The sequence below is a fragment of the Prionailurus viverrinus genome, chromosome X (genome assembly GCF_022837055.1).
Source record: "Prionailurus viverrinus isolate Anna chromosome X, UM_Priviv_1.0, whole genome shotgun sequence".
In the NCBI taxonomy this organism is placed as follows: domain Eukaryota; kingdom Metazoa; phylum Chordata; class Mammalia; order Carnivora; family Felidae; genus Prionailurus; species Prionailurus viverrinus.
In genome coordinates, this window is record NC_062579.1 from 104,838,141 (window position 1) to 104,865,956 (window position 27,816).

At 45.7% G+C, this 27,816-nt stretch overlaps 2 protein-coding genes across 4 annotated transcripts; one reads left to right on the top strand and one right to left on the bottom strand.

Moving 5' to 3' along the window:
* The first annotated feature begins 625 nt into the window (after window positions 1–625).
* On the top strand, window positions 626–24,983 carry CT55 (cancer/testis antigen 55). Of its 3 annotated transcripts, none has more exons than XM_047844567.1 (5): window positions 626–1,295; window positions 11,093–11,274; window positions 14,376–14,520; window positions 23,696–23,808; window positions 24,580–24,983. In XM_047844567.1, exons 1-5 carry the CDS (start codon window positions 923–925, stop codon window positions 24,769–24,771), a joined length of 1,005 nt encoding a protein of 334 aa, XP_047700523.1. In that variant the 5' UTR covers window positions 626–922; the 3' UTR covers window positions 24,772–24,983. The 3 variants fall into 3 exon arrangements, with proteins under 3 accessions (XP_047700523.1, XP_047700524.1, XP_047700525.1); XM_047844568.1 differs by lacking the exon at window positions 14,376–14,520 and adding an exon at window positions 14,580–14,640; XM_047844569.1 differs by lacking the exon at window positions 626–1,295 and adding an exon at window positions 8,094–8,547.
* LOC125157645 (small integral membrane protein 10-like protein 2A) lies at window positions 1,289–1,815 on the bottom strand. Its single transcript, XM_047844572.1, has one exon. It carries the CDS (start codon window positions 1,764–1,766, stop codon window positions 1,530–1,532), a length of 237 nt encoding a protein of 78 aa, XP_047700528.1. The 5' UTR covers window positions 1,767–1,815; the 3' UTR covers window positions 1,289–1,529.
* Window positions 24,984–27,816: the final 2,833 nt, after the last annotated feature.

The following is a 27,816-nucleotide window of genomic DNA, read 5'->3' on the forward strand; positions in this document are numbered from 1 at the left end:
GTGGGGAGAACAGAACGCCCTCAAAGTGTTGCTAGGAGGTCTAGTGTGGAGGTGACAGGGTCTCATCCTTCCCCACGCCAGAACTGGACCGCTGGGTACCCCACCCCTCCGTGCCTCTGCCTGGAAGGCCCTTCCTGTCCTCCTGGGCCAGGCCCTTTGCCCAGCAGCTCCCCGGGGCAGCTCTAGGGCCAGGGGCGCCCCTGGGCAGGGATTTGAGTCTCTTGACAAGGCCAGAGAAGGGGCGGGTCACCACCTACAAACACTGGTTCCTGAAAGACAGAAAGAGACGGAGACTTGACAGTGCCTCCTCACCCAGAACACCCCCTCCCCTTTCCCCAAGTGCTGCCTCCTCTACAAGCCCCTCGTCCACCTGCTCTCCCCACCCCAGCCTGAGAGCTGCCCTCTGCTCAAGGAGATCCCCATTGCCCTAGCTCCTCTGGGTGCACAGGGGCTGCTGGAGGCGGCATTCCGTGGCACCTGGCCGGCAGAGGTAGGGGCCGGAGGGAGCGTGGAGCGTGGCTGCGATGGCGGAAGAGCAAGACTGTGGGGGCAGGGATAGGGCGGAGCAGCCTTGCCACTCGTCCAGGTCTCCAAACGTCCAAACGTCCAAACGTCCGGCCCCAGGATGCCCTCAGAGGGGGAGGGGAGCGGGAACAGGCCGAGAGCGGCCCCCCAGCCCCCAACACAGGACAGGAGGCAGTTCTGCCAAGGGCTGGGCGGGAGCTGTGGCGACCCCAGGGGCCCGAGAAGGGGACCGACCACGGGTTTGGCCAAGAACGCAACCACCCTTCCTGTCTGGCCCCACAAGGGGGTGAAAGGTGGCAGCATCTTTTCCTTCTAGAGCCTTCCCCGGCGCCTCTCCCAGCCCATTCCCTGGGGTTCCGGTGGCAGCATAGGGGCCTCAGGGGACAGCGGGGCGGGGATGGGCCGACCCTCCGAGATGCCCAGGCCGCCGCCGCCCCTCACCCGTCTGGGAATGAGACCCAGGGAGTCCTGGGCACCTGCGGCGCCCCCCTCCCCGCCCCGCCCCGCCCCGCCCCTGCCTGGGCGGCTCAGGGGCTGGCTCCCTCGGGTCCAGGGCACAGTTCCTGCCGGCCACCACGATGCCATGGCAAGCGCTCCCGCCGGCCCGAAGCCCCAGCCTCTGGCCTCCTACCTTGTTGGTCAGGGCCAGTCAAGTCCCTGCTGCAGAATTTTTCCTTTCTGCTTCCCCCACCCCGGCCAACGTGAGGCGACGGGTCGGCCGCAGTCAAATGGTGTTTTCTTTCTCGAGCCCGACGGAAAGGACCCGTCTGGTGAGTTTCTGTGCAATGGGTCACCGGCCGCGACGCGTGTGGGCGGGTCGCGGCCGCGGCCCGGCGGGGTGGCTCGGTGGCCCGCGTCCTCCCGCGGAGGTCTAGGGTCCGGGGGCCCCGGCCGCCCCGCCTCCTGCCCCCGCCGCGTGCCGGCGGCCGTCCTCCATGCCGGCGCCCCTGTCCGTCTGGGCCGCGCGCGCCGGTCCCTCTGGCCGGGGCTGCGGCGGCGTGCGCTCACTCGATCCGCACCTGCAGGCGGACGTTGAGCATCACCGAGGCCACCACGTAGAAGTAGGGGAAGTTCATGCGCAGCCGCCAGGCCAGGTCGAAGAAGGTGATCAGGGTGCGCGTGAGCCCCTTGCAGAAGGCGCCGTACGAGCCGCGGGCCGCCGCCGAGCGCGACAGCCGCAGCGCCAGGCCTGACAGGGCCGCCGCCGCCGCCGCCGCCGACAGAGCCGCGGACGCCGCCATGGGCCTGGGCCCGCGCAGGCCCCGCCGACCCACACGAGTGCGAGCGGCCGGGCAGGTGGACGCGAGGCCTGCAGCGCCCCGCCCCGCGCCGCCCTCTGTCACCTCTTCCCTTGCTGGCCCCGGGATGCCCCACCGCCGCCACCTCCGCCACCTCCGCCACCGCCCCTTCTGAGCAGCTCGCAGAGAGCTCCGCCCACAGAAAGCTCCGCCCCTCACCGGCTGCCGCAGCGGCGGCCGCCAGTATAACCCCGCCCCCCTCTTGGCCACACCCCTCCCGGGCGCTACAGGGCGGCCGCCGCTGTCATAGACCCGCCTGCGGGACCGCCCCGCCTGCAAGCCCCTCCTCCTCCTGGGCTCCCAAGGGCAGAGCCCGAGGGCGTGAGTGGTTTGGAAGGTGGTGCTGCCCGGGGATTGCTTTTGCCCAGTATCCTGGAGGGGAGGGGAGGGGAGGGGAGGGCCGGAAGGTCTGCACCGCTATACTGATTCTGTATTGAAGGCCCACTGGGAAGGCTCCCCCGGTTTACCTTATCCCCTGCCCCACCATCTCCTCCGAAAACCCCGCAGGGCGACCTGTTGGATCTTTCTTTAATTCACATTTCTCTGCTAACTCAGCAGAGTTTCCCCAAGCCACAGGCGCATTTTCCCTCTCTGGTATGTTTGCTGCTCATGTGTATTTCTTTATTGAATTGCCCTGTTGTCCTTGTTTTTAAATTTTTAAAAAAAATTATTTATTTTGAGATAGAGAGAGCATGAGTGGGGTAGGGGCAGAGAGCGAGAGGGAGAGAGAATTCCAAGCAGACTCTGCACTGACACAGCACAGAGCCGGATGTGGGGCTAGAACTCTTGAGCTGTGAGATCATGGCTTGAGGCTAAATCAAGAATCAGATGCTTAGCTGACTGAACCACCCAGGCGCCCCCCTCCCCCCACATTCTCCTTATACCTGTACAATAGGCAGATTAACAGCAGAAAAGGTATACACCTTTATTAATTTTTAATATTACCTGTCCGGGGACATCACAGGTAAAAAAAAAATGTGAACACCCAGAAAGGCAGTGTGATTTGAGAGGTTTTATACCATCTTAATCGGGGAAGGGGATTGGCGATGTAGGCAATTTAGGGGAGACTAAGTGATTTTTTTAGGAAACATGAGTGAGTTCTTAGTAGAACGGACTGGAGGTTGGACAGCTTGTGAAAGATTTTGGATGTGGTGTGGATTTCTAGTTTTCCCCCTTGTGGTAAGAATCAATTTCCCTGGTTGATGAAATTTCTTAGGAGGGGTTTTATGAGAATTGAGTTCCTTTTGGAGGATTTGTCTTTAGGCCCATAAGGGGACGTTAATCTAAAAAATAAAATTGTCAGGGGCACCTGGTGGCTTAGTTGGTTAAGTGTCCAACTTCAGCTCAGTTCATGATCTCGCGGTTTGTGAGTTCAAGCCCAATGACAGGCTCTGTGCTAATAGCTCAGAGCCTGGAGCCTGCTTTAGATTCTGTGTCTCCGTCTCTGTCTCTGCCCCTCCCCTGCTCGTGCACTGTCTCTCTGCCTCTTTCTCAAAAATAAATAAACGTTTAAAAAATTTTAATAAAAAATAAAATTATCAGTAATTCACCAGCATAAACATGTTTATTTGGGAATAGGAGAGAATTACAACCCAGGACAATCAAGCAATGGCTTAATGGTAGGCAAGTCGAGAGAACAAGAGAGGAAGTTTCTTTTATAGAGGAAAGGGGGAGGCTGGGATGGCTGTTATAAACAAAAAGTACATTAGAGTAAATTGGGAGTTTCAAGTATAGTAGATTTTCATTGGCTTGGTTGTGATGGTCTTTCATTGGCTGGGCTGTTGTTGGGGAGGGAGGGAAGGAGAAACATCTTTCTTTTTCCTGGTGGGGTAGTAATAGCTAATGTATCTATTTGAAAGATATGTCTCTTTCTCTCAGTGTCTGCAATATACAAGGAATGGTAGGTAGGACATAAGGGGTCCCCTTCTGGTCTCCCATGAGGTTTCCTTTTATTAATTTTCACAGAGATTTCAGAGAAAGCCCCTCCCTGCATTTGCTATGTTTCAAGTGCTTTTGGCTCAAAATAATATGCCAAAGTGGCATATTTTGGCATGGTGTGCCCCGAAGTCCTTCAAATCACATGGTGATTTCTAACCACTCCTCTTAATCTATTGTTTGCCCTGGATACTGTACAGGATCGTCTCAGGTTTTCAGTTGCCCTTGTTCATGGCATTTTTTAATGGTGTGCTTAGAAGCACTTCCGTGGTTTCACCCTAATCTTTATTCCAAGGCAAATCCAACTCAAACTTGATCAGTTATTAAAGGTGATTTAATAAATTGTGGAAATAGTCATGCTTGCTTATACACATAACTTTTATTTTTATTTTCTAATTTTTAAGTTTATTTATGTAACTTGAGAGAGAGAGAGAGAGAGAGAGAGAGCGAGCAGGAGAGGGGCAGAGACAGAGAGAGAGAGAGAAAGAGAGAGAGAGAGAGAGAGAGAGAATCCCAAATTTGGGACTGAACCCATGAACTGTGAGGTCGTGACCTGAAACCAAGAGTCAGATGCTTAACCTACTGAGTCATGCAGGTGCCCCTATACACATAACTTTTCAAAAAAGCTGTCTGGGGGCGCCTAGGTGGCTCACTCTGTTGATCGCTCACTCTTGATTTTGGCTCAGGTCATGATCTCACAATTGGTAAGATTGAACCCCAAGTCGGGCTCTGCACTGAGAGTGCAGAGCCTGCTTTGGATTCTCTCTCTCCCTCTCTCTCTGTCTGCTCCTCCCCCACTCATGCGTGCACATGCTCTTTCTCTCTCTCTTTCAAAATAAATAAATAGACATTAAAAAAAAAGCTGTCTGCAAGAAGTAGATTCACAATGACCCCATCCTAGTTTCATCCAAGGAGAGCTGGCTTGAGTATTTAGGCTCTCTCAAAATGCCTGTTCACCACCACACTTGAACATCTCTGTGTCATCTCTATAATGGCGTAAGGAACTCAGCAAATCCATATATACTGATCTGGCAATTCCTACCACATAGTAAAGGGAAATAAGGCAAGCCTGAAGCATCAAAGAAACTGAAGGAGGTGGTAGGGAATAGGACTAGTGGGTGGTTCACTTTACCACCCAAACACAAATTTTATCTCTGTTAATACATCCTTCGAAATAGAGAGGAAAGGAAGACATTCTCAGATGGAAAAAAATTAAGAGAAATTTTGATCAGCAGATATATCCTTAAAGAATGGCTCAGGGAGGGGCGCCTGGGTGGCGCAGTCGGTTAAGCGTCCGACTTCAGCCAGGTCACGATCTCGCGGTCCGGGAGTTCGAGCCCCTCGTCAGGCTCTGGGCTGATGGCTCAGAGCCTGGAGCCTGTTTCCGATTCTGTGTCTCCCTCTCTCTCTGCCCCTCCCCCGTTCATGCTCTGTCTCTCTCTGTCCCAAAAATAAATAAACGTTGAAAAAAAAAATTAAAAAAAAAAAAAAAGAATGGCTCAGGGAAGTTTCCTAAATGGAAAGGAAAAGATCACCTGAGGAAGATGGCACTTTAGGAAGGAAAAAGAGTCACTGGAATGGGTAAAAAGAAGAGAAAATATAATAGACTATCTTCTCGAGATTTCAAAATTATTTTGATGGTTGAAGCAAAAATTAGAATTTCATCTCATATGGAGGAAATACTTGACATTTATATTTAAAAGTGAAAAGGTTAGGGGTGCCGGGGTTGCTCAGTTGGTTAAGTGTCTGACTCTTGATTTTGGTTCAGGTCGTGATCTCACGGTTTGTGACTTTGAGCCCCGCATTGGGCTCCACGTTGACACTGTGGACCTGCTTGGGATTTTCTCTCTTCTCTCTCTGCCCCCCCACTCTCTCAAAATAAACAAATATACTTTTAAAAAATTATAAAAGTGAAAAGGTTAAATAGACCTAAATGGAAGTACGATTTCTATACCTCCCTGGAAGTGCTTTAAATTGTCAATGTCAGTATGCTATGATTAGTTATCATGTATACAGCATACCATTTTCTCACTGTTGCTTCTTACCTTATTTTCTCCCTCTCATTCCTGGAAAAATAATGCTCTTATCCACATTTCCAAATCCATTGCAAAAGGAGGAAACCTTTCTGCCTTCTGGATCTGTTCATGGTGTCAGAGACCCCTTGGCCTTACCTGTAACCAATTTGCTCTTAGTCCCAAATGCCACTTCCAATTATGCCTCCAAGTTTATGGGTGTTACTTATCAAGTTATGCTATTATGGCCCAGTGTCCCCATACCTTGTCTCCATCTTTCTTCAGTCATAACTATATTAGCTCAGTTAAATCCCTCCATCTTTGCAAATTGTGTAATCTTCACCACCTTCCATGTTCTTTTCCTTATCTAAGTGTGTCCTGTCTCCCTGAGCCCAAGGGAAATACAAATCAGCTAATTTTTCTTTGCAAGATTTGTAGAAAGGACTGTTTTAGGATGGGATGGCCTCTTAGAGGATGTTATCCCAACTCTTCTGATTCCTGGCTTGAAAGTGTCAATCAGAAAATTCTGGCTAATGGATCTGTCAATAACCAGACCCCAGCCAGAGTAGTCTGAGTTCCACCTGGTTTCATTTTTGTCTGCAGTGGACGGCATTTCCCATGGACCTAACTGTTCAGGTAACTGGTGAATTGGAGGTCAGTGTTTATTGGGATGTTTGGCTGTCCCTGTCAACATCCACAACAAATCAGAAGCTTTCATTGGTCCATCCCATTAAACCTCTACAGTTGCCTTACATGGGAACTTCCAGGAGATGTATGTGACTCTGGGTTTGCCTCCATAAGGAGAGCCTTTCTTCCTTGGGTCAGAGTAAGTGCCAATGAACACATGATCAGAAATCTCTCCATAACATTAGGAGAGGTAGCTGACTCCACAGCCAATGCAGTGGCAGCTCAGAAACAATCATTTGACTCCCTGGCTAAAATAGTTTGGTGTAATCACGCAGCCCTTGATCATCTACTTGCTGAACAAGAAAGTGCTTGCGTGATAGTCAAAACCACGTACTACACTCTGGGGAAGTAGAAACGCAATTGCACAAAATAAGAGAACAAGCACATTGGCTACAATGAATTTAACCTAACGATCCATGGTCCTTTGATCTCTTTAGCTGATTACCTTCAGGTTGGGGTTCCGAGTTTAGAACCATTGCTCAAATGGGATTTGTCATATTTCTTTCAATTCTGCTTTGTATAATTATTTTTAAGCTTTCTATATGAACCTGATAAACCTTTGTAGAAACAACATGTGGAACAGGGTGATACTAGCCCAATGCTTTGGGATGATCTCCAGTGCTTACAACCCTGATAAGATATACACTCTAGATGTGAATGCTGAGAGTTCTCCTTCCTACCCTTCCTTGTTACTAAATGTGATCTTAACGGTTTCCAACCTGTGTACTTTTCCTCCAATGTGAGATATGGCAACCATGAAGGGTCCTTCCTGGCACTGAGGGACAAAACCAGTAAATGTGGAAAACCTGACTCTTGATCAGTGATGTTTTAGAGGAAAATGATCAAAAGGGGGGAAATGGGAAAATTAATAAAGGAAACCTCATTTAAAATGGAGTGGGAAAGCCCTAAAGGGAGAGCTCTCACACACTACCATTTGTCAACAACATCTGTAGACCCCAACAGGAAGAAACTTACTTTCCTACCCCAGCAGGAGGAAGGAAGATTTCCTCCTCGCTCAGCAACAACTCAGCCAGTGAGAAACTGCCACAATTCAGCCAATGAGAGGCCATCACAACCTTGGACTCTCACTCTCCTCCAATGACTTTCTTTCGAAACCACACATCCCAAATTCCTCTCCCCTGTAACTCTTGGTTGATAGCACGGAGCTGATAGCACGGACCCTGCTTGGGATTGTCTCTCCCTCTCTCTCTGCTTCTCTGTCTCTCTCTCAAAATAAAGTTAAAAAAAGATTTTAAAAAAAGTGGCTCCTGGGACCATAGTGCATAGTGAGTGCCTTGGCACAGTTGGCTCCCTTCCAAGAAGAGCAAGACACAGCCTGTTTTGATACAATTATAGACGTGCAAGTTCATCTTTCCCACAGTATCTGTGGTATCGTTTAACATTGAACAGAAAGCCGTTGCTTAGAGCTGAACACTCACTGATCTCTCTGTGGAGAGAGTGTAGGGGTGAGGTGGTGGTGTTGGTAGGGTGGCAGTGGGGGTGGTGGTGTGTGGAGGGCGCCTGGCGACAAAGGAAGAGAAAAGAAGGCAGTGAGGAGTGGGGATTACACATCTGGGAGCAAGGTCCTCGGGGCAAGATGCTGTGCCACCTTCCAAGACAGGCATCAGGCCCTCCCTACAGAAGCCCACCGAGACCCTCTACTCTCAGAGAGGTGCAAAAAGGGATCACACTGGAAGTGATTTCCGGCTGGCCACCACGTTTCCGCTCTCACCTCTGATAGGAGGAGCCATGAAGTCCCGCCCATCAGTTCACGGCTTCTCAGTGGCTTCCACTGAGCCCGCTGTGTTCCCATTGGCTGGATGGTGAGCCGCTAAAGCCCCTCGTGGGGCAGGCTGAACGAAGGCTCTCATAGGCATTTGTCTGGACTTCGGGTGGTGCTGAGGGGTGGCCGTGGCGTCTGAGCGGCTCTGTGGGAGGCAGAGAAGCAAGCTTGGTGTTGTGTCTGAGGGGCACAGGCTGCCCTAACAACGGGACCATGCTTCGCTTCATTTCCAAGGCTCTTGCCTTCTTCCGTCGGAGGGTGGACTCCTCGGAGGCCGAGAAGGAGCAGCATGTGAAGCTCTTGGAAGGTACTCGATTCGTCTCCTCCCTCCCAGGGGCCTGCACCTAAGGGTGCTCCCCTTTCCTGGCTCAGAAGGGCGCCGCATGCCCCTGGCAACGCCTCCCTGTGAGGACAGGCATCCTCGAGTCCCTGCATGCCCAGAACTCTCCTGTCCTAGGGGATGGTGGTGTAGACAGAGAAGGCCCCTGGGGAGCTGTGCCCGGCCCTTGCATTTCCCCAAGTGCCGTTGGAATTTACATGGTGTAAATGTGGAAATGTGCACCAGATTCCTTTTCATCTTTTCAGTAGTAGTGGATCTCCCTGACCTGAGATTGCATTTCATCTTGTTTCCCAAACACGCGTGTATCTGAAGCCAGGTGGTCAAGTTCTATGTGTGTCGCTGGTCCGCGGCCAGGGGCCACATGTAACTCGCTCCCCTCTGTGTCCTGAACTCCCGCCCCAGGGTCGGGCCCTGAGTGGATGACTCAGGGGACCCCGGTGCAGGCGTCCCTGTGTCGCTGGGCACCCGTGAAACCCGAGAGGGCGTGCCGGGGTGGCCGGCGTCCCTGCTCCGCAGTGCGTTCATCGGCCGAGCTGAGCGCTTGTGTGTGCCAAGCGCTGGGCTCGGGGCCTTAGGGGGCATTCGTGCCGTTCGATCCTCGGAAAGCCCTCACGAAGGAAGTCAGAGTATTGTCCCGTCCGCTTTACAGCCGGGTCAGGGAGATGCGAGCAGGGGAGAGAGGGGGCCCCCGGCTGGTCTCCCCCAGGCCCGGAGGCCCAGCAGCCACCCCCTGATGTGTGTGCCCGGGCTCGGAGGCACTTCCTTCCACGGGGTGAGTGTGTGTTTGGTCAGCGTCATCCTCCCAGCTGGGACCCGGCCTTCCTAGTGCCCGGATGTCATGCAGCTTCTCTGCCGGCGGAGCGTGAGCCCTGCAGAGTGGTGGAGTCTCAGCTGAGTCGGCCACAGAAGCCTGCGGCTTAGCTTTAGTGGGAAGCTCTCACTGCCAAGTGCGTTAACTGTGTTTTTGCCGAAGGGACAATGCAGAAGAAATTCTGACATATTCTCATGAGCCTAAGTGGCAGTTGCCCTCTTGTCCCGTCCCCTTCTTGTGTTTTATCATATATATATATATATATATATATATATATATATATATATATATATATTATTTTTAACTAATCTCCAACCCAGGGCTCAAACTCACAACCCAGAGATCGAGATTCTTATGCTCTACCGACTGAGCCAGGCAGGTGCCCCTTCTTTGTGTTTTATGATTTCACTTGATAAATTTGACCCATTAAAAAAAAAAAAAAGGTTTCCAGGATTTTCTTGGCTTCTGAAACCATCATCTATTTTTTCAAGTTTATTTATTTTGAGAGAGAAGAGAGAGCACAAGCAGGGGAGGGGCAGAGAGAACGAGAGAGAGAGAGATCCCAGGCAGGCTCCTCGCTGCCAGCACAGAGCCCGACTGGAACGCACAAACCGTGAGATTATGATGTGAGCTGAAACCAAGAGTGGGGTGCTTAAAAAACTGAGCCACCCATGTGCCCCCCTGAAACCATAATCTATTATAATCAATATTTCTCCCAGCCTCACTTTAGAGGGCACCTAATGTGTTGTGGTTCATAGTGCAGGCTCTGCAGGCTTAGTCTCTAGGTTCAGATCCAAAATTATGGCTTACTAGGTGTGTTTGTTCAGAAAAAAATAAACCTGAGAGTTTGGGATGCACATTTGGACTAGATTTAAACCCCCAGATCTCTTTATGTGTTTTGTCTGGTGAGATGTTTGAATAATCTCTAGATGCTGCTGCTATCGTTGATAATGATAAAATTCTATAACAATAATGGCCGTTTAAAGACTCTCTAGACGCAGAAGCCATGATAACAACGAACACGTAAGCTCTAACCTGTGGGAGACATTCACAGTGTTAAGCACTTGACATGTACGTGTCAATTAATAATTACAACAACCCTTCCCCCCCCCCCGCTTTATTGAGACATAATTTCCACATCACACTCTTAAGTTTAAGGTGTACATGATGCCTTGTTATATGTATATATTGTGAAATGTTTGCACAATAAGGTTCATGAACACATCCATCACCTTACATAGTTATCCTTTGTGCCTGTGTGTGTGTGTGTGTGTGTGTGTGTGTGTGGGTGGTGAGGACATTTAAGATCTATTCTCTCCGGCAGACATTAAGAATGCCCTGGTTTTACAGATGAAAACAAATTCAGAGAGGTTAAGAAATGTGCCCAGGGTCACACAGATGGTAAAGGGAAGAACTGTGTTCACAGCCAAAGAGTCCCAGACCCAGTGCCCTCTATGGCAAAGCTCCACTGCCAAGTGCATTGGGCTGCTGTGCCTTACAGAGAAATGGTGGAACCAACCTTTTAACATGAGCATTCTGCCTCCCAAACACTTAATCACTGTGCCCCTCTGCATCTCAAACTAAGTCCAGCTTATTTCTGTAGCTAGATCATTGGCTACCACATCTTCCCCTGGAAGGCTTTACTTCTCATGGGTACTTTGGAGACTGATTAATGAAACATTTTGTTTACCCCTCTCTTAGGTGACACCACATTAAAAACTGTGCAGGGAGCTGTGACAAAGGTCTGTAAGGACCACGGCTTGATTGATGACTTGATCTACTTCAGTAGTGATGTTGTGACTGGCAGTGTGTTTCTGAACGTGGGACAAAAAGTCACTGCTATTGTGGAAGAAGATAAAACATATGGATGGAAAGCGGTCAAAGTAAGATTAGTATGAGTTTGGGGGCCATCTTTATTCCTGGGGGGATTTCAATCTTGCTTCTGTTTATTCAGCCTCTCTAAAGTGACCTGGCATGGCAGGGGTAGAGTGGAATTTGAAGTCCAATTCACTGTGTTGTGTGGTACACTTGTTCCTATCTTTGTAGTGCTTTCTATTTATCAAAGTAGAAATTGTATATCTATTCTTCAGCACTAAAACTATTTAACAATAATAATTATTAGAGTCTAGATTATTATACTGCAACTTCCTTTTCTCACCCAAGTAAAGGATTTTTGATTTTGCTGAAATGTAATTGCTAGGTGAACAGACATGCACTTTATTTTTTTAAGTTTATTTATTTACTTTGAGAGAGAGAGAGAGAGAGAGAGAGAGAGAGAGAGGGAGAGAGAGAGAGAGGATTCTAAGCACTAAGCAGGCTCCATGGTCAGGGCAGAGCCCAACTTGGGGCTTGATCCCATGACTCTGGGATCATGACTTGAGCTAAAATCAAGAGTTTGACACTCAACTGATTGAGCCACCCGGGCACCCCAAGAGTCTCCATTTTTAAGGACATAGTTCGATGACATTTTTAGTAAATTGTACAGTCATGCAATCATCACCTCAATGTAGACATTTACCATTTTAATAGATGCTGTCAAATTATGCTTCAGCTTTATTGTACCAATTGGCACTGTCAGCAGCAGGCTGTGAAAATGCCTGTTTGCCAATATTGACAAGGTTGGAAATATTTCAATCTTCGAAATCTTTTCCAATCTTTAAAAAAAGGCAGTCTCATAATTTTATTTTGCATTTCTTTAAGTGTTGGGGAGAGTACAACAATGTTTTTTTTTTTTTTCTTAGAGCTATTTCTAGTAGGAGCCTCAGAGCTGTTTGTACGTTATGGAAATTAGAACTTTGTTAGGAAATTTATCATATGAACGTTTTGCCAGTATTTCCTCCAAGACTGTTTTTAAAAAATTTTTTAATCTGTTGTTTATTTCTGAGAGACAGAGCACGAGTGGGGGAGGGGCAGAGAGAGAGGGAGACATAGAGTCCAAAGCAGGCTCTAGGCCCTGAGCTGTCAGCACAGAGCCCAGCGAAGGGCTTGAACTCACGAATTGGGAGATCATGACCTGAGCCAAACTCAGATGCTTAACAGACTAAGCCACCCAGGCAGCTCTGTTTGTCTTTTTAGAGCTTCCCCCTTCCCCCATTATCTTCCCAACTTTATCTCATGCTCTCTCCCTCTGGGGGCACTGATCTGGAATCTTTTAGTTTTCTTCCTTATTCTTCTAAATTGAGATGTGTTGTCTCTCCTCCCTTGTCATTTCCCTGCCCCTGTCCTCAACCCTACACACATTTGCCAGGTAAAAATCTTTCTCTTTTCTCACAGCCTATATCAAATCCCACTCTCTCCAGGAAGTTGTCCTATATTCTTCTTTTTAAGTTTTTAAAATTTATTAAATTTTTTTTAAGTTGATTGATTGATTGATTGATTTTATTATTTTTTTATTTTTTTATTAAAAAAAATTTTTTTTTCAACGTTTATTTATTTTTGGGACAGAGAGAGACAGAGCATGAACGGGGGAGGGGCAGAGAGAGAGGGAGACACAGAATCGGAAACAGGCTCCAGGCTCTGAGCCATCAGCCCAGAGCCCGATGCGGGGCTCGAACTCCCAGACCGCGAGATCGTGACCTGGCTGAAGTCCGACGCTTAACCGACTGCACCTCCCAGGCGCCCCTGATTGATTTATTTTTGAGAGAGACAGAGAGAGACAGAGAGAGTGAGCAGGGGAGGGGGAGAGAGAGAGGGAGAGAGAGAATCCGAAGCGGCTCCACACTGTCAGCATGGAGCCCAACGTGGGGCTCAAACTCACAAACCGTGAGATCATGACCTGAGCCAAAACCAATAGTCAGATACTTAACCTACTAAGCCACCCAGGTGCCCCTAAAATTTATTTAAATAATCTCTACATGCATGTGGGGCTCGAACTCACAACTCCAAGATCATGACTGAGCTAGACAGGCACCCTGTTGTCCTATATTCTTTCAGTCTGAAATTCCCTCCCTGCTGGGAATTCGCAGCAGCCAGCATTTGCACTTGGTTTTACCATTTGTCACAACTTGCACTGAATTAGTGATTTTTGTCGTTTAGTCCCCTTTGATTGTGACTTGCTGGAGGGCAGGAACAGTATATCTTTTACCTTCAAATCTAGTACCATCAGTGCATTAAACCTGGTTGGTACACAAAATGTGTTTTTAGACACATTTTAAAAATATATGACATGGGGCTCCTGGGTAGCTCAGTCGGTTAGGCCTTTGACTTCGGCTCAGGTCATGATCTCGCAGTTCGTGAGTTCGAGCCCCAGGTTGGGCTCTGTGCTGACAGCTCAGAGCCTGGAGCCTGCTTCAGATTCTGTCTGTCTGTCTCTCTTTCTCTCTGCCCCTCCTGCACTCGTGCTCTGCCTCTCTCAAGAATAAGTAAACATTAAAAAAATATATGACAGAACAACACAAAGAGGGAGCCCTCATTTAAGCAATGAACTTAAGGGGTGCCTGGGTGGCTCAGACTTTGGCTCAGGTCATGGTATCATGGTTCGTGGGTTCAAGCCCCATGTCAGGCTCTGTGCTGACATCTTGGAGCCTGGAGCCTGCTTCTAATTCTGTGTCTCCCTCTCTCTCTGTCCCTCCCCCGCTCGCGCTGTCTCACTCTGTCTCTCAAAGGTGAATAAATGTTAAAAAAATTTAAACAACGGTCTTTAATTAAATATACTGTGTCGATATTGGGTCATCAATTGAACCAATGTACCAATCAAACAAATGCAAGATTCTAGAAATAGGGCAAACTAAGAACGGAGGAGAGGAATGTATGGGAAATTTCTGCTCAGTTTTTGCAAACTTCTCTAAAAAATAAAGTAATGAAAGATATAAAGCTCACTCATTATTTTATCATCATCTCATGTCTATCATGTTTGTCACGTGAAATCTATTCACCACTGTTTGTTATAGTTGTTTAAACCACTTCTTGAATGACAATGATTGAAGTGTGTTTCTGCTTTTTAAAGTTGTGTTATGTTTGCAGTAATTGTTTCTTTATTTCGCAGGTGGTTGCTCTCTGTGATAGTTGCCATGGCAATGGAATGTCCAACTCCTACGCTAGAGTTTCATTTGCCTCTATTACCTCTGCAGAGGAAGGGGCTGACTACATTGATCATACAACTTACTTCTCACTAGATGTTGTTTGTAAAGGTACAATTTACATCTTTTAAATTTTAATATTAGGTTTTATCTATTTTTTCATTTTATAGATTGGATTTGCAGATGGTTATAGGCATCATTTCCAGCGTCAAATTTCAAACACGCTACTTGGTAAGAGGATTTTCACATTAGAACTACTTCTCTAGCATCCTTGGCTCCAATCAGAGGCTCTTTAATGCTTGAGATCGACCTTTGGAGTTGAAGATAATGTGCAACAAGGGACAGATACCTAATGTTCTTAAGAATTCATGCTGCCATTTGTTACCATTTCATTTATTAGATGCAACAGCTAGTGTTTTTGTAATTTTTTCATTCATATAGGCATAAAATTTATAATCTAACAGAAAAACATTAAGGGATGCTCTTTTTTAAAAAATATTTTAAATGCTTTAAAATAAATTTGGAGATAGCCTTGTACCTTTCCGTTGGCTTGCAAACTGGCCCCTCTACATGGAGGGCAAGGAGAGATCAAAGAAACAGGCAAACCCCTCCCAATTGGTAGGTGGCCAGTGTAATAAGCAAGGGAACTTACATACAAGGCTTGTCTTGGGTGGACACCAAGTGAATAGATCTCTGCACCCACCTGCCAGAATCTTTAAAATTTACATAGATGCCTTAATTGCATTGTTACATACACTGTCTAGGCAGTCTCAGCAAAACCTTGATCTCTAAATGCTATGTCCTCCAGCTGTGGGGGTGGTGGGCAGAACATAACATTCCAAAGATGGGGGCGGGGGGTGATGAAGAGCCTCCAGCCACCTGGGGTCCAGCTCATGGGTCAACTGGTGGTCATGTCCTCTTGATAACCTCCTTTAGCATTTTCCGTGTGTGTGTGTGTGTGTGTGTGTGTGTGTGTACTTTTGTTGAATTCTACTTGGTAATTATCAGGTATAACAATTTGTTGTTTTTAAAAATTTTTTGTAATGTTTATTCATTTTTGAGAGACAGAGAGAGAGAGCGTGAGCGGGGAAGGGGCAGAGAGAGCGGGAGACACAGCATCTGAAGCAGGCTCCAGGCTCCGAGCTGTCAGCACAGAGCCTGAAGCAGGGCCCGAACCCACGAACCGTGAGATCATGACCTGAACCGAAGTCAGGCGCTTAACCGACTGAGCGCCCCAACATTTTGCTGTTTTATGCCTAAAGCTGTAATTTGTTAATTTGTTTAAGTTATTTGAGTTTAACTCAGCACATGATAGAGTGCTTGGTATCGGCAAGACCAAGATAAGTAAGACTTTATTAAACCACGCCTACAAAGAGCTCACAGTCTAACTGGAAGAGATAGACATGTGGATACATTAAAAGAACATGAGGAGGGGCGCCTGGGTGGCGCAGTCGGTTAAGCGTCCGACTTCAGCCAGGTCACGATCTCGCCGTCCGTGAGTTCGAGCCCCGCGTCGGGCTCTGGGCTGATGGCTCAGAGCCTGGAGCCTGTTTCCGATTCTGTGTCTCCCTCTCTCTCTGCCCCTCCCCCGTTCATGCTCTGTCTCTCTCTGTCCCAAAAATAAATAAACGTTGAAAAAAAAAAAAAAAGAACATGAGGAGGGGCGCCTGGGTGGCTCGTCGGTTGAGTGTCAGACTTCAGCTCAGGTCATGATCTCACAATTCGTGGGTTCGAGCCCCTCGTCTGGCTCTGTGCTGACAGCTCGGAGCCTGGAGCCTGCTTCGGATTCTGTGTCTCCCTCTCTCTGCCCCTCCCCACTCACACTCTGTCTCTCTCTTGCTCTCAAAAATAAATAAAACATTAAAAAAAAAAGAACATGATGAAAACAACACTACTGAGCAGAGGAGAGAAAATGACTGCTCCAGGGAGACTTGGGGAAGGCTGCCTGGGTGAGATGCTTTCCCAGCTGGGCTCCACAGCCCTGCAACCCCCTGCCAGGCTGGGTTTTGAAAGATGAATACAAGTAAAAATTTTGTACCTGTTTAAGCCCAACCAGATGCTGTTTAGCTTGAACACAAAAGGGGAAGTTAGTTCAGCCACACTGCATCTTTCCATTTGATTTTTCTTGGATTAAAAAGCCAGGACTTGACCTTAGTTGGTAACCATGGAAGTCCCCAAAGATGATTATCTGGTGGCAGCTAGGATTTTAAGACAAGTTTAGTTAGAAATACCCAATTCTAAGAGAAAAGGCCCCTGTGATTGCTAAGCTCCAAAGTCAACTTCCTGGTTCATATAACCATGCCAACTGGAAGTCACTGCCAACAGTAGTAGCCCTTGCTAGCGGAACTCTTCTCAATATGGGAAACACTTGAACATGTTTGTAATGCCAAAGGGATTGATTGAAAGTGCAGGAGAGAGCAGGAAGGACTGATGGAACCAGGGCCCTGAGGCATAAATAGAGGCCGGGACCCAAATCATGGGTGAGGGGATTTATTGCTACAAAATAAATCAAGTGAATCAGAATAATAGACTTCTCTAGGGTAAGAAAGGGGGTAGATTAAAAAGACCTGAGCACCTAATCAGTCAGGGTTAGAATTGTCAAAACAGCTGCTGTTGATGTGATTATGAAACCCAATGAAAATGGCAAAAGACAATTCCAATTTAAAAGCATAATGGGAATCTAAAAAAAGGAAAAATTGAGTGAAAGTTTTTGGTCCCACACAATGGGAAATCAGTGTGTATTCTCTTCTTGATGTTCATGCAACAGAGTGAATATTTGAACGTCTGGCTCTGTTCCAGGTCCTATTTTCCTAATATTTGCATTCTAATGAGCTAGATCGCAGGCAATCAGCAAGTAACCCCCACCCCCCAAAAAAGAGAGAGAGTTCCAGATTGTTCTTTACCGTCTAGGACTTGAACTTTACAGTCTAGATGCTGTAATAGTACAACAGGAGGGTACGGTGTGGTGGGGTTTGCTATACACAGCAATTTAGGGAAGGCCTTGCCGCGTTGAGTTGAGACCTGAAGAAGGAGCCAGCTGGGGAAAATATTTGGAGTCAGGGAATAGGGGCCTGCGATGGGAAGGAGGAGAGGGTGGCGGGAGGGTGGTGACTATGTGTGGTGTGACCCGAATGTGAAATGGTTGGAGATGAGGTTGTAAGTGCCAGTAGGATCCAAATGGGATAGCACCTGGTCCTGTGTGAAGGGCATAATTTACACTAGATTGACTCCTGTCGAGAACCTTTTGGGATAACCTTGATGCGGTCAGTTCTAATCAGATGGGATAGGTGACAGAAAGAGTGGTAAGCAGGTTGAGGAGTGAGTGGGAAGTGAATATATGGAGACCGTTGTGGGACAGGAGCGTGGAAGAGAGTAGCTGAGAGTGTGTGTTCTTCTTGGCACAGCCTGAATGTGTTTATGTGTCAGAGAGAGGTGCTCTAATGGGTGCTTCGGGGCCCAAGATCCCATTTGTTTGGACTTGCCTCACAGGATGGTGGTGATCAGTCCCCATTATGCACACAAGATTTGAGGGTTTGGGTCCATGAGTGTTACTCATGGGAAATAGTTAATGTCAGTATTGGGTCCATGATTGTATTTTGTATGTGAATAAACAATGAATCTTAACCATTTTGGTGAAGGATGCTAAAATGGAATTGAGCCTTCAAGACCATCAGGGCAGGGGTGGGGGGCCTGCCAAGTGCATAATGTTGTGATTTCATTCCCCTTTATTTTTCAGGTTATGTGTTAATATGGTCCTATATCATCCTACATATCCTTATGTAACCAGCGCGACCTGAGTTAGAAACCTGAGGTCACAAATAAGGTTATTTCTTTATTTTTCAGAACATATTGGCTTGAGTGCCCACTTGAAAGATTAAAAAAAAATTCTGTGTAACCTTCTTATCCCTTTTTGGACTTTCCCTCATGCCTTGAAGTGTCCAACTGTACGATGTCTTACTCAGGTCAGAGGTAGATTCCTGTTTCAACATGCCACTATAGTGACCAATAGTCACTAAAAAACCCTGTCCTTCAGCTTCTGACATTCTTATGCTTGAATTCAGGAGACTGGAGTGGGCAGGGAGATGGAATATTTATTTCCCTAGATACCTCATTGCCAGGCTGCACTTTGGCAATGACTTTATACATCTACCAAAGGCCATAGCTTTTGTAGGGCAACTCTCTCCTTCAGCTATAGCTATAGGGGGTGACCATATCCTCTGTTGTCCAATCTGAGTCATTAAAAAATTTTTTTTAATGTTTATTTATTTTGAGAGAGGGGGAGTGTGTGCAAACAGGGGAAGGGCAGAGAGCGAGAGCGAGAGCGAGAGCGAGAGAGAGAGAGAGAGAGAGAGAGAGAATCCCAAGCAGGCTTCATTCTGCCAGCACACAGCCTGATTCAGGACTCGAAGTCATGAACCGCGAGACCATGACCTGAGCCAAAACCAAGAGTCAGACGCTTAACCAACTGAGCCACCCAGGGACCCCCAATCTGAGTCCTTTTTTGAGAGACTAAAATGGGGTGTTACAATTGATTAAAATTAAATCAGCTTTTTGAGTTATTTATCTATGACTAACAAATTGGTCTTAAGTTTGGACATTTAAAATAGTATTAATACATCTTTCAAAAACAAAATTAGTTCTAAAAGAGAACGTCTCTGAGTCCATCAACAGAAACATTTGAATGTTTCATCAAATTGCGATCCAGTGGCAAATTTGTAGGTTTTCTTAATTTCCTTCCATCCTGCTATGGATAGAAATATCTCCAATACAAAATAAGAGCTGCATATGAAGACTTTTGCCACACTCTGAAATGTTCTTAAGTATAATCATCTGATTTCAAATTTGTACAGCAGTTGAGCTCTGATGGTTCAATTTGCTCACTTCTTCCATTTTTGAGGGGAGGGAATTTTTGACCTCTCTCCCTGCAAATTTCATGTGGGTAAATATAATTCTCCAAAACCTTCCAAACCTGAATCTTGGCACTATGTTGGTTGAATTTTTTTATTAAAGGCTTCCAACTGGTTTTAAACAGACTGTAACCAAACTTAAAAGGACTCGTTTCCAAAAAAAAAAACAAAATCACTACCATAGTAAGACAGTTGGGCTGGTTTCACAGTCCTTCAGAGGCTCAAGTGTGCTTAAAATCTGATTGATCTGTATAAGAAACAGAAGAAAGTAGTAAGAAAAAAGAGAAAAGTCACCATTCTAAGTCATTATCTTTTTTTGTTTGTTTGTTACTAAGTAAACTCTACCCCCAAGGTGGGGCTTGAACTCATGATCCCAAGATCAAGAGACATGTCCTCTGTTGACTGAGCCAGCCAGGGACCTGCTGAGTCATTATCTTTTTGTATTCAGTATTAACTTGGTCCCAGAGGTTTGTAGTTCTGTTATTTTGAATATGTAAATACACACAGGTATACACACGTACACACATGTCTTCTAAATTTTGATTACTACAGCTTTGCTTTCAGTTGGTTGAATATCATGGATGTTTGGATGCGGGTATGAATTATGCTTGCACCACAACCAATTCCAATTACATTTCTGTTCCATCAGTTTTTTTATTTTTATTTACATTTTTTTTAATGTTTACTTATTATTGAGAGACAGAGACAGAGCGCAAGTGTGGGAGGGGCAGAGAGAGGAGACACAGAATCTGAAGCAGGCTCCAGGCTCTGAGCTGTCAGCACAGAGCCCGACGTGGGACTCGAACCCACATATGGCTCGAACCCACATATGGCGAGATCATGACCTGAGCCAAAGTCGGACACTTAACTGACTGAACCACCCAGGCGCCCCCCATCAATTTTTTAAATTTCCACGAACAGAATGTTTACTGTGATACTTTGTTCCAAATTTGTAATTATGTTAGCACTGCAAAAATAAGGGCCCCTGGGTGGCTCAGTCCCTTAAGCCTCTGACTCTTGATTTCGGCTCAGATCATGATCTCAGGGTCGTGAGACTGAGCCCCATGTTGGGCTCAGCGTGGAGCTTGGTGTGTGTAGCCTACTTGGGATTCTTTCTCTCTCCCTCTCTCTGTCCCTCTCTCTGTCCCTCCCTGACTTGTGCTCTCTTTCTCTCAAAATAAATTAATCTAAAAAAAAACACTGCAAAGACAAAAGAGTATATTCCCAGTGTAGGGCTTTTTTTTATGTTTCAAATTTTTATTTAAATTCTAGTTAGTTAAAACATGGTGTAATATTAGTTTCAGGAGAATTTAGTGATTCATCACTTACATATAACACCCAGTGCTCATCACAAGTGCCCTCCTTAATGCCCACTACCCTTCCAGCAACTCTCAGTTTGTTCTCTATAGCTAAGAGTCTGTTTTATGGTTTTCCTCTCTTTCTCCTCCTATGTTAATCTGTTTGGTTTCTTAAATTCCACACATGAGTGAAATCATACGCTGTCTTTCTCTGACTGACTTATTTCACTTAGCATAATACACGCTAGCTCCATCCATGTTGTTGCAAATGGGAAGATTTCATTCTTTTTGATGGCTGAGGAATATTCCCTTGTACATATACCACATCTTTATGCATTCATCAGTTGGTGGGCACTTGGGTTCTTTCCATTACTTGGCTATTGTTGATAATGCTACCCCAGTGTAGGACTTTTATACTGAATTTATAACAGCATTTGTACTAATATTAGCCATTTTGCCTCTGCCAGAGAGAACTTTCACAACTTTTGTCGAAGCTCTTCAGGCAAAATGAAGTTAGGCTTAGTACTTGTTTCAGAGGGGAGAACACACACCATGGTGGAACCATGGCATGTCTCAGTTACAGGGTATCAGGAAGAAGCTGTTATAGGCTTTGAGATTTAGTTGGGTGATTTGGGGGAGGGTGTAAGGAAGTGAGGGTTAACCCTAAATTGGATGCTGTCAGAGAGTGGGGCGATCTATGATTGGTTATTCTGTGGGTGGCACAGTAGCCTTGCTTTTTTTCATGCTTAGACAAAATTATGAAATGGCTTTGTTCTGTTTCATTTTGTCATAGTCTCAGGGTGACTTTATCTGAGGTTGTATCTTATGAGATTTTTTATGTCTAACAGGAAAGCAAAATGGCCTGGCTGTGAGTGTCAGACCACACTTAATAGTTATGATATTGAATTCTAATTAGCATAGTATAATATTATAATATTATTACAGTTATAATACTGAGGTCTAGCTGTGACTAGTTTTGGACATTAGAGGCTGATCATTTTCTCTCTCACTTTGATTCCATGATTTGGATGGAAGGAATCAAACCATTACTGGAATTCATTTAACTCTTTCTTCTTTAAAGCATCTGGCATCATTTGATCATTTGTGAAGTTCTTCTCCTAATGGACCTAAGATCTTAACAGCTACTGTTAAACTCAATGTACCTAAGAAAAATTGTAATACAACATTGTCGAAATTATGTTAGAGCAGTTGTTTGATAAAAGAAAAGTCAGGCATCATAGAATTATATGTCAATGTACCTTTTGTAACTTCTCATGTTAACTTGTGGTCTTTGGGCACTGTTTCTTAAAATATCAACTAAGTTGTAAAGTAAAAGCTTCAGGGGATCTAGTCCTCTGGTTTTCTCATGGATAGTGATATCACTGTGGCCCCTATGGTGGAGAGTAAATGTTGACAGACCAAATGTTGTTTTGGTCTACTCGGGCTGCTGTAACAAAGCACCATAGGCTCAGTGACTTAAACAATAGAAATTTATTTTCCCACAGTTTTGAAAGCTGGACATCCAAGACTGAGGTCTCAGCCAATTTGGTTTCTGGTGAGAACTCTTTTTGACTTACAGTTTCTGGCTTACAGCTTCCAGTTCACCAAGTCTTTTTTTTTTTTTTAATTTTTAACATTTATTCATTGTTGTGAGACAGAGAGAGACAGCATGAGTGGGGGAGGGGCAGAGAGAGGGACACACAGAATCTGAAGCAGGCTCCAGGCTCTGAGCTGTCAGCACAGAGCCCGATGTGGGGCTTGAACTCACGAGCTGTGAGATCATGACCTGAGCTGAAGGCAGACGCTTAACCGACTGAGCCACCCAGGTGCCCCTCAGTTCACCAAGTCTTCATGTGACCTTTCCTTGGTGTGTGTGAGGGAGAGAGAGAGAGAGAGAGCGAGAGCACAAGCTCTCAGCGTTTCTCCTTACAAGGACACAAATCCTGTTGGGTTAAGGCCCCTTGCTTATGAGCTTATTTATTTATTTATTTATTTTTATTTATCTCTACACCCAACACAGGGCTTGAACTCACAACCCCAAGATCAAGAGTCACGTGCTTTACTGACTGAGCCAGCCAGGCGCCCCTCCTTATGAGCTCATTTAATATTAGTTACTTCCTTAGAGGCCCATCTCCAAATACAGCCTCACTGGAGGTCAGGGATTCGACATAAGAATTTTAGGGGGACACATTCAGTCCATAGCACAGATGAATTACATAGTTCATGTATTCATCAACTTTCCTGGAAAATTAATTCATTACTCATTTTTCCCTAAGCACACATTCATTCTTTTGCTCATTGCTGCCAAAAAGGTTTACTGAAAGCTAAAAAAAGGGGTTACCAAACTATTAAACAGATAAGTACTTATAGATTTGTACTATAACAGGAACATTCAGTATATGACAAGACATCTGAGCTGAGTTTTCCTGTTAATGTTTTCATGTAAACATAACCTAGGGTGTCTCACATTTCCCAGTGGTCCTCCCAACTTGATAATTTGGAAGAATCTTGCCATTTTTAGGCTGTGGCACGTATTTGGGCTGATTATGTGCCAGGCATTGTTCTGTGAGTTTTATATGTACTGACGGTTGTCCCTTTACTCTCTGTGGTAAGTACTACAATTATGCTTCTCATTTTATAGATGAAGAAGTCAAGGTACAAACAGGTTAAGTAACTTGACCAAGGTTGCAAGCCGAGTAAGTGGCAGCGTCAAGGTTTGAACCGAGGCAGCCGGATTCATACTTGTGCCCTGACTTATGTACTTCCCTGCCTATCCAGAAAGACTTGTGAACGTGACCAATGTTTGAAGAAATCCCATGGTGCTCTCAAAGAGATTGCCCTGTGATGCCCACTTGATGCTTTTCTCCAAAAGACTTTGTTGAACCAGGGAGAAAATCAACGCCTAAAGGGTTATAAACATCCTTTCTGACAGAAATACTTACAGGTTACTTGTTTTAAAAGGTTCAAAGTGTGCTTTCAATGTAATAGAAACTATCTTAGGGTATTACAACGTCAAAGTAATGGTGAAGCATAATATTACCAAGAACATTCCAACTCGACTTCTCTCCATGGCTGTTTTAGGTTTTGAGCCTTACCAAGGAGACCGAGTAGAAGTTGAGTTTTCCACCCAATCAGACACGTTGGGCAGAAGAGCCCTGTCGGTGAAGCCTCTGAGACATAAGCATGTGCATGAGGTAGTTCGTTTGCACGTAGCTCTTGTCGTCTGTTTCTGCTTCTCCTCCCACTAGTGATTATTGCTGCTGCTCGTGATCCCGTGGGGTGTGTTGGGAAAACCATTCTTTGCCATAGAGGGTTCTATTTTTTCATGGAATGGACCGTGCTTCTGAAGGGAAAGAATTCAGGAATTCTATGGAACACACATGTAATTAAAATCTAAATTAGGTAGTTTACTTGGGAGGTATTGAAGTGCTCTGAGAGCAACCATAATAGAAAACAAATCATGTTGAGGGAATTGTTGGGGAAGAATGAATGGAGAGGTTGTGGGACCAGAGCTTGCAGTAAATGCTGGGTGTGATTGAGGTAGTGGAGATGGGAAATGCGTGGGAAAGTCAGTTTGCAGAAAAGGACGGATGGCATTTGGGATGTGACCCAGGAAGTAGGGCAGTGACATTTGTTGGCCACCACATTCCTTTCTCACTCTACACCCCTTTCACTCTCTCAACCGTTAGGAGAAAGGTTAATGGACATTGAGTGTTATATTTAGAGCAGCATTTCTAATCCTAGACCAGGGCCCCACCTGCAGGGAACCTGACTTAGCTGCTGTGAGGTGGGGTCTGGCAGCATGGGTAGTCTTACAGAGTGCTCTGGATGTGACAAATATGGTGGCCAGGCTGGGAGTCACTGATTTAGAGTGACCTACAGATTAAGGCCAGAGAGAGGAGCTGCGGACCTTGTTACAGCGTACAAAGCTTTTACATGAACGTTTCTGTTGTCTGTAATGACAGGTCTACATTACTAGCCTACATGGAAGAAATGGGGTGATAGATGACAGCATCTTTTTCACCTTGGAATCTCTGAAGCTTCCCGATGGATACACACCTCAAATATCTGATGTCGTTAATGCTGTCGTGGTGGAGAGCAGTCAGTCCTGCTATATGTGGAGAGCAATCTCCATGACTCCAGTGAAAAGGTGGTAATGAGAAATGGCATTTGTAGTCCCCGTGAGGCTTTTCTTCTCTTGTCAGTAAAGAGCCTGGCTTGAAAGTGTTTTGTGATGAGTAGTTCAGTAAACCTCAGGAATTAATTCAAATGCAACCTTTCAAGTCCTGTGTGGGTTGGCTCCGTGGAGTGTACCTCCTGGATAGTGGTCAGCAGTTTTTGTTATTGATTAAAGACATTTTCATCGTAACTCCTTGTGATAATCTTGTTTGTGATTTTCTCCTTTTAGTGGGTCTGTTTCTTTTTTAAGTTAACCCACATCCTCTGGGGTTTTTTCACCTTTAGAACAGTTTCTCAACCAAGAAACTTTGTTTTTAAGACACAGGGCGCATCGTGGTTTAAAAAAAATATTCTGAGTCTACATTACAGATCCTTGACATCACCCAACCATGTTGTAGTTAGTTCCGCCACGTTGTGGTCAATAAGTGGAGTCAATATCTTCTAGATTTTAGGTGTTCACTCGTTGATTCACTTTAGAAATAGTGATTGCCTTCTACGTGCCAGGTGCACGTAGGGGTTACGGCCTTGAACACAAAGGCCGCCCTGATGGAACTTGCCTTCTGTTAATGCCCATCTGGCTCCCAGAGTCAGGGGGTCACAGGACAGCACCACACCCTGTGGGAACTACAGAGAAGTCCGCAATTGGACCGGAGAGACACAGGGGCTGTGGAGTCTCCCACTTCCCCACTGTAGTCTCCCGCTGGGTTGATGCGAGGGATAGTGTTCTTGACACCGACAGTGGCTTACCACGGTCCTCGATCGTCTTTCTCACCCTCATCAGGGCATCACCTTGGTCTCCCTGAATGGATGACGTCATGACAATAGGACCGGGGAGCAGGAAGTATCCATCTGAGCTGTGTTGGAGACAAGGTTTTAGTAAGTCACATGAAAGCACAGGGACCTGCCACCCCAAGTTTCTGGGGCTCCAGTGTTCTGCCGTAGAGCCTCCCGACCAGTGTGCTGGGAGTGAGTAGCAGATGTGCTGATGCACAGATTCCCCTCCGCTCATTCAGGCATCTTTACAAACGGAGGAAAGAAACTAAAGACAGTCCTCTTGAGCAGCACCAGCCAGCTACAGCCCGTGTGCCAAATCTGACCCGTGCCTGTTTTAAACAGCTTTGTTGAGAGGTGATTCACATAACATACCATTAACCCATTTAAAGTGTTCAAGTCAGTGGTTTCTAGTACATCTGCAGTGGTATGCAGCCATCACCACTACCTTAATTTTCATACCTTTCCACTCCCTCTTGAAAACACAGCGTATCAGGAATAAACATTGGATTGTACATTTCACCTTCATGATGGAGTCGCATACACATTTTAAAGTCAGATCCTCAAGCGGTTCTGAAGCCCTATAAACATTAAGACCCACCTGCATTCAGTTGGCCACACATATGGCATCCGATGCCCCTTGCGATCTGAATTTCAAATTGCCATTTGAAATTACGTTTTTAAAATGTGTAACCGTTCGCCTACTGCAATCCATCTTGAGCTCAAACTCAGGTGTCATAAGACCATTGTTCATCATCCATCTCTGGAACTACACCTTGGACCAGCTGTATTCCACGTCCTGGTGAGCAGGACCGGCAAATGTCATCCAAAGGGGACACGAACTGCTCTTACATCATGCCTTGTGCTTTCCTTGTGCTTTATTCTTGTTGATGCTGTTCGCTTTTTTCTAGAATTTCATCTCCATATTCTTTTTTTAATGTTTATGTATTTTGAGAGAGGGAGAAAGAAAGAGAGAGACAGAGCACGAGCAGAGGAGGGGCAGAGAGAGAGAGAGAGAGAGAGAAAATCCCAAGCAGGCTCACACTCAATGCAGAGCCAAAGGTGGGGTTCGATCTCACAACTGTGAGATCATGACCTGAGCTGAAATCAAGAGTTGGACGCTAAACTGAGTGAGCCACCCAGGCGCCCCTTATCTCTATGTTCTTTACAATTCCACTGTTGCTTGTAAAAATCCCGTCTGTTTCAGGCCAAAGGCAAACCTAAATGTGAAATAGAGGCTTATGCAGAATATCAGTTAAGGAAGTAAGTGTTCATTAGTTCCAAGTTCCATATATTATATTACCTTCCTATAGTATCTAAGAGCACTATTTGCACGACATCAGCCAGAAAATATGATGAAGACTCAAAAATGCTGGCTATTTGCTATGAGAATGGTACTAGGACTCTGCTCTCAGGATATACAGAGAGCAAAGGTCATGAATTTTGACTGCCCTCTATCCTCACAACATTGGGCTAGCAACCTATATCCACTATCTCATTCAATCCTCAAAAGCATGGTCAGAGTTTGGGAGCCCTTCCCCTGACATTTTTTTAAATTAAGATTTTGTTTTTAAATAATCTCTACACCCAATATGGGGCTCAAGCTCCCAAGCCCAACATCGAGAGTCGCATGCTCCGCCAACTGAGCCGGCCGGGTGCCCCATTTGACTGATGTATTTTATTTTATTAATTTTTTTTATTTTAGAGGGAAAGAGTGCATGAGCGCAGGAGAGGAGCAGAGGGAGAGAGAGAGAGAGAGAGAGAGAGAGAGAGAGAGACTCTTAAGCAGGCTCCACGCTCAGTGCAGAGCATGACACGGAGCTCAATCCCATGACCTTGGGATCATGACCTGAGCCAAAATCAAGAGTTGGCCACTCAACTGACTGAGCCACTCAGGCACCTGTTGACTGAAGTATTTTAAAACAAATTCAAGACATATTATTTTATCCATGGTCACCGTATTATGTGTCATTAAACCATAAGGATATACCAATCACAATTAAATAATAATTCCCAGGCCAATGAATAGAAATCATCTAATTTCATCTAATTCCAACTTCATGTTCAAATTTCTCTCAATTGTTTTGTTCACATGAAGATCCAAATAATACCCACATATTTAATTTGTTTTTTATATCTCTGATGTATCTTTTATTCAGTAGTCCCCTCCTGACACCCCTTTTTATTGATTTGTTTTTATTTTGTTTTTATTTTTTTTTTCAACGTTTATTTATTTATTTGGGACAGAGAGA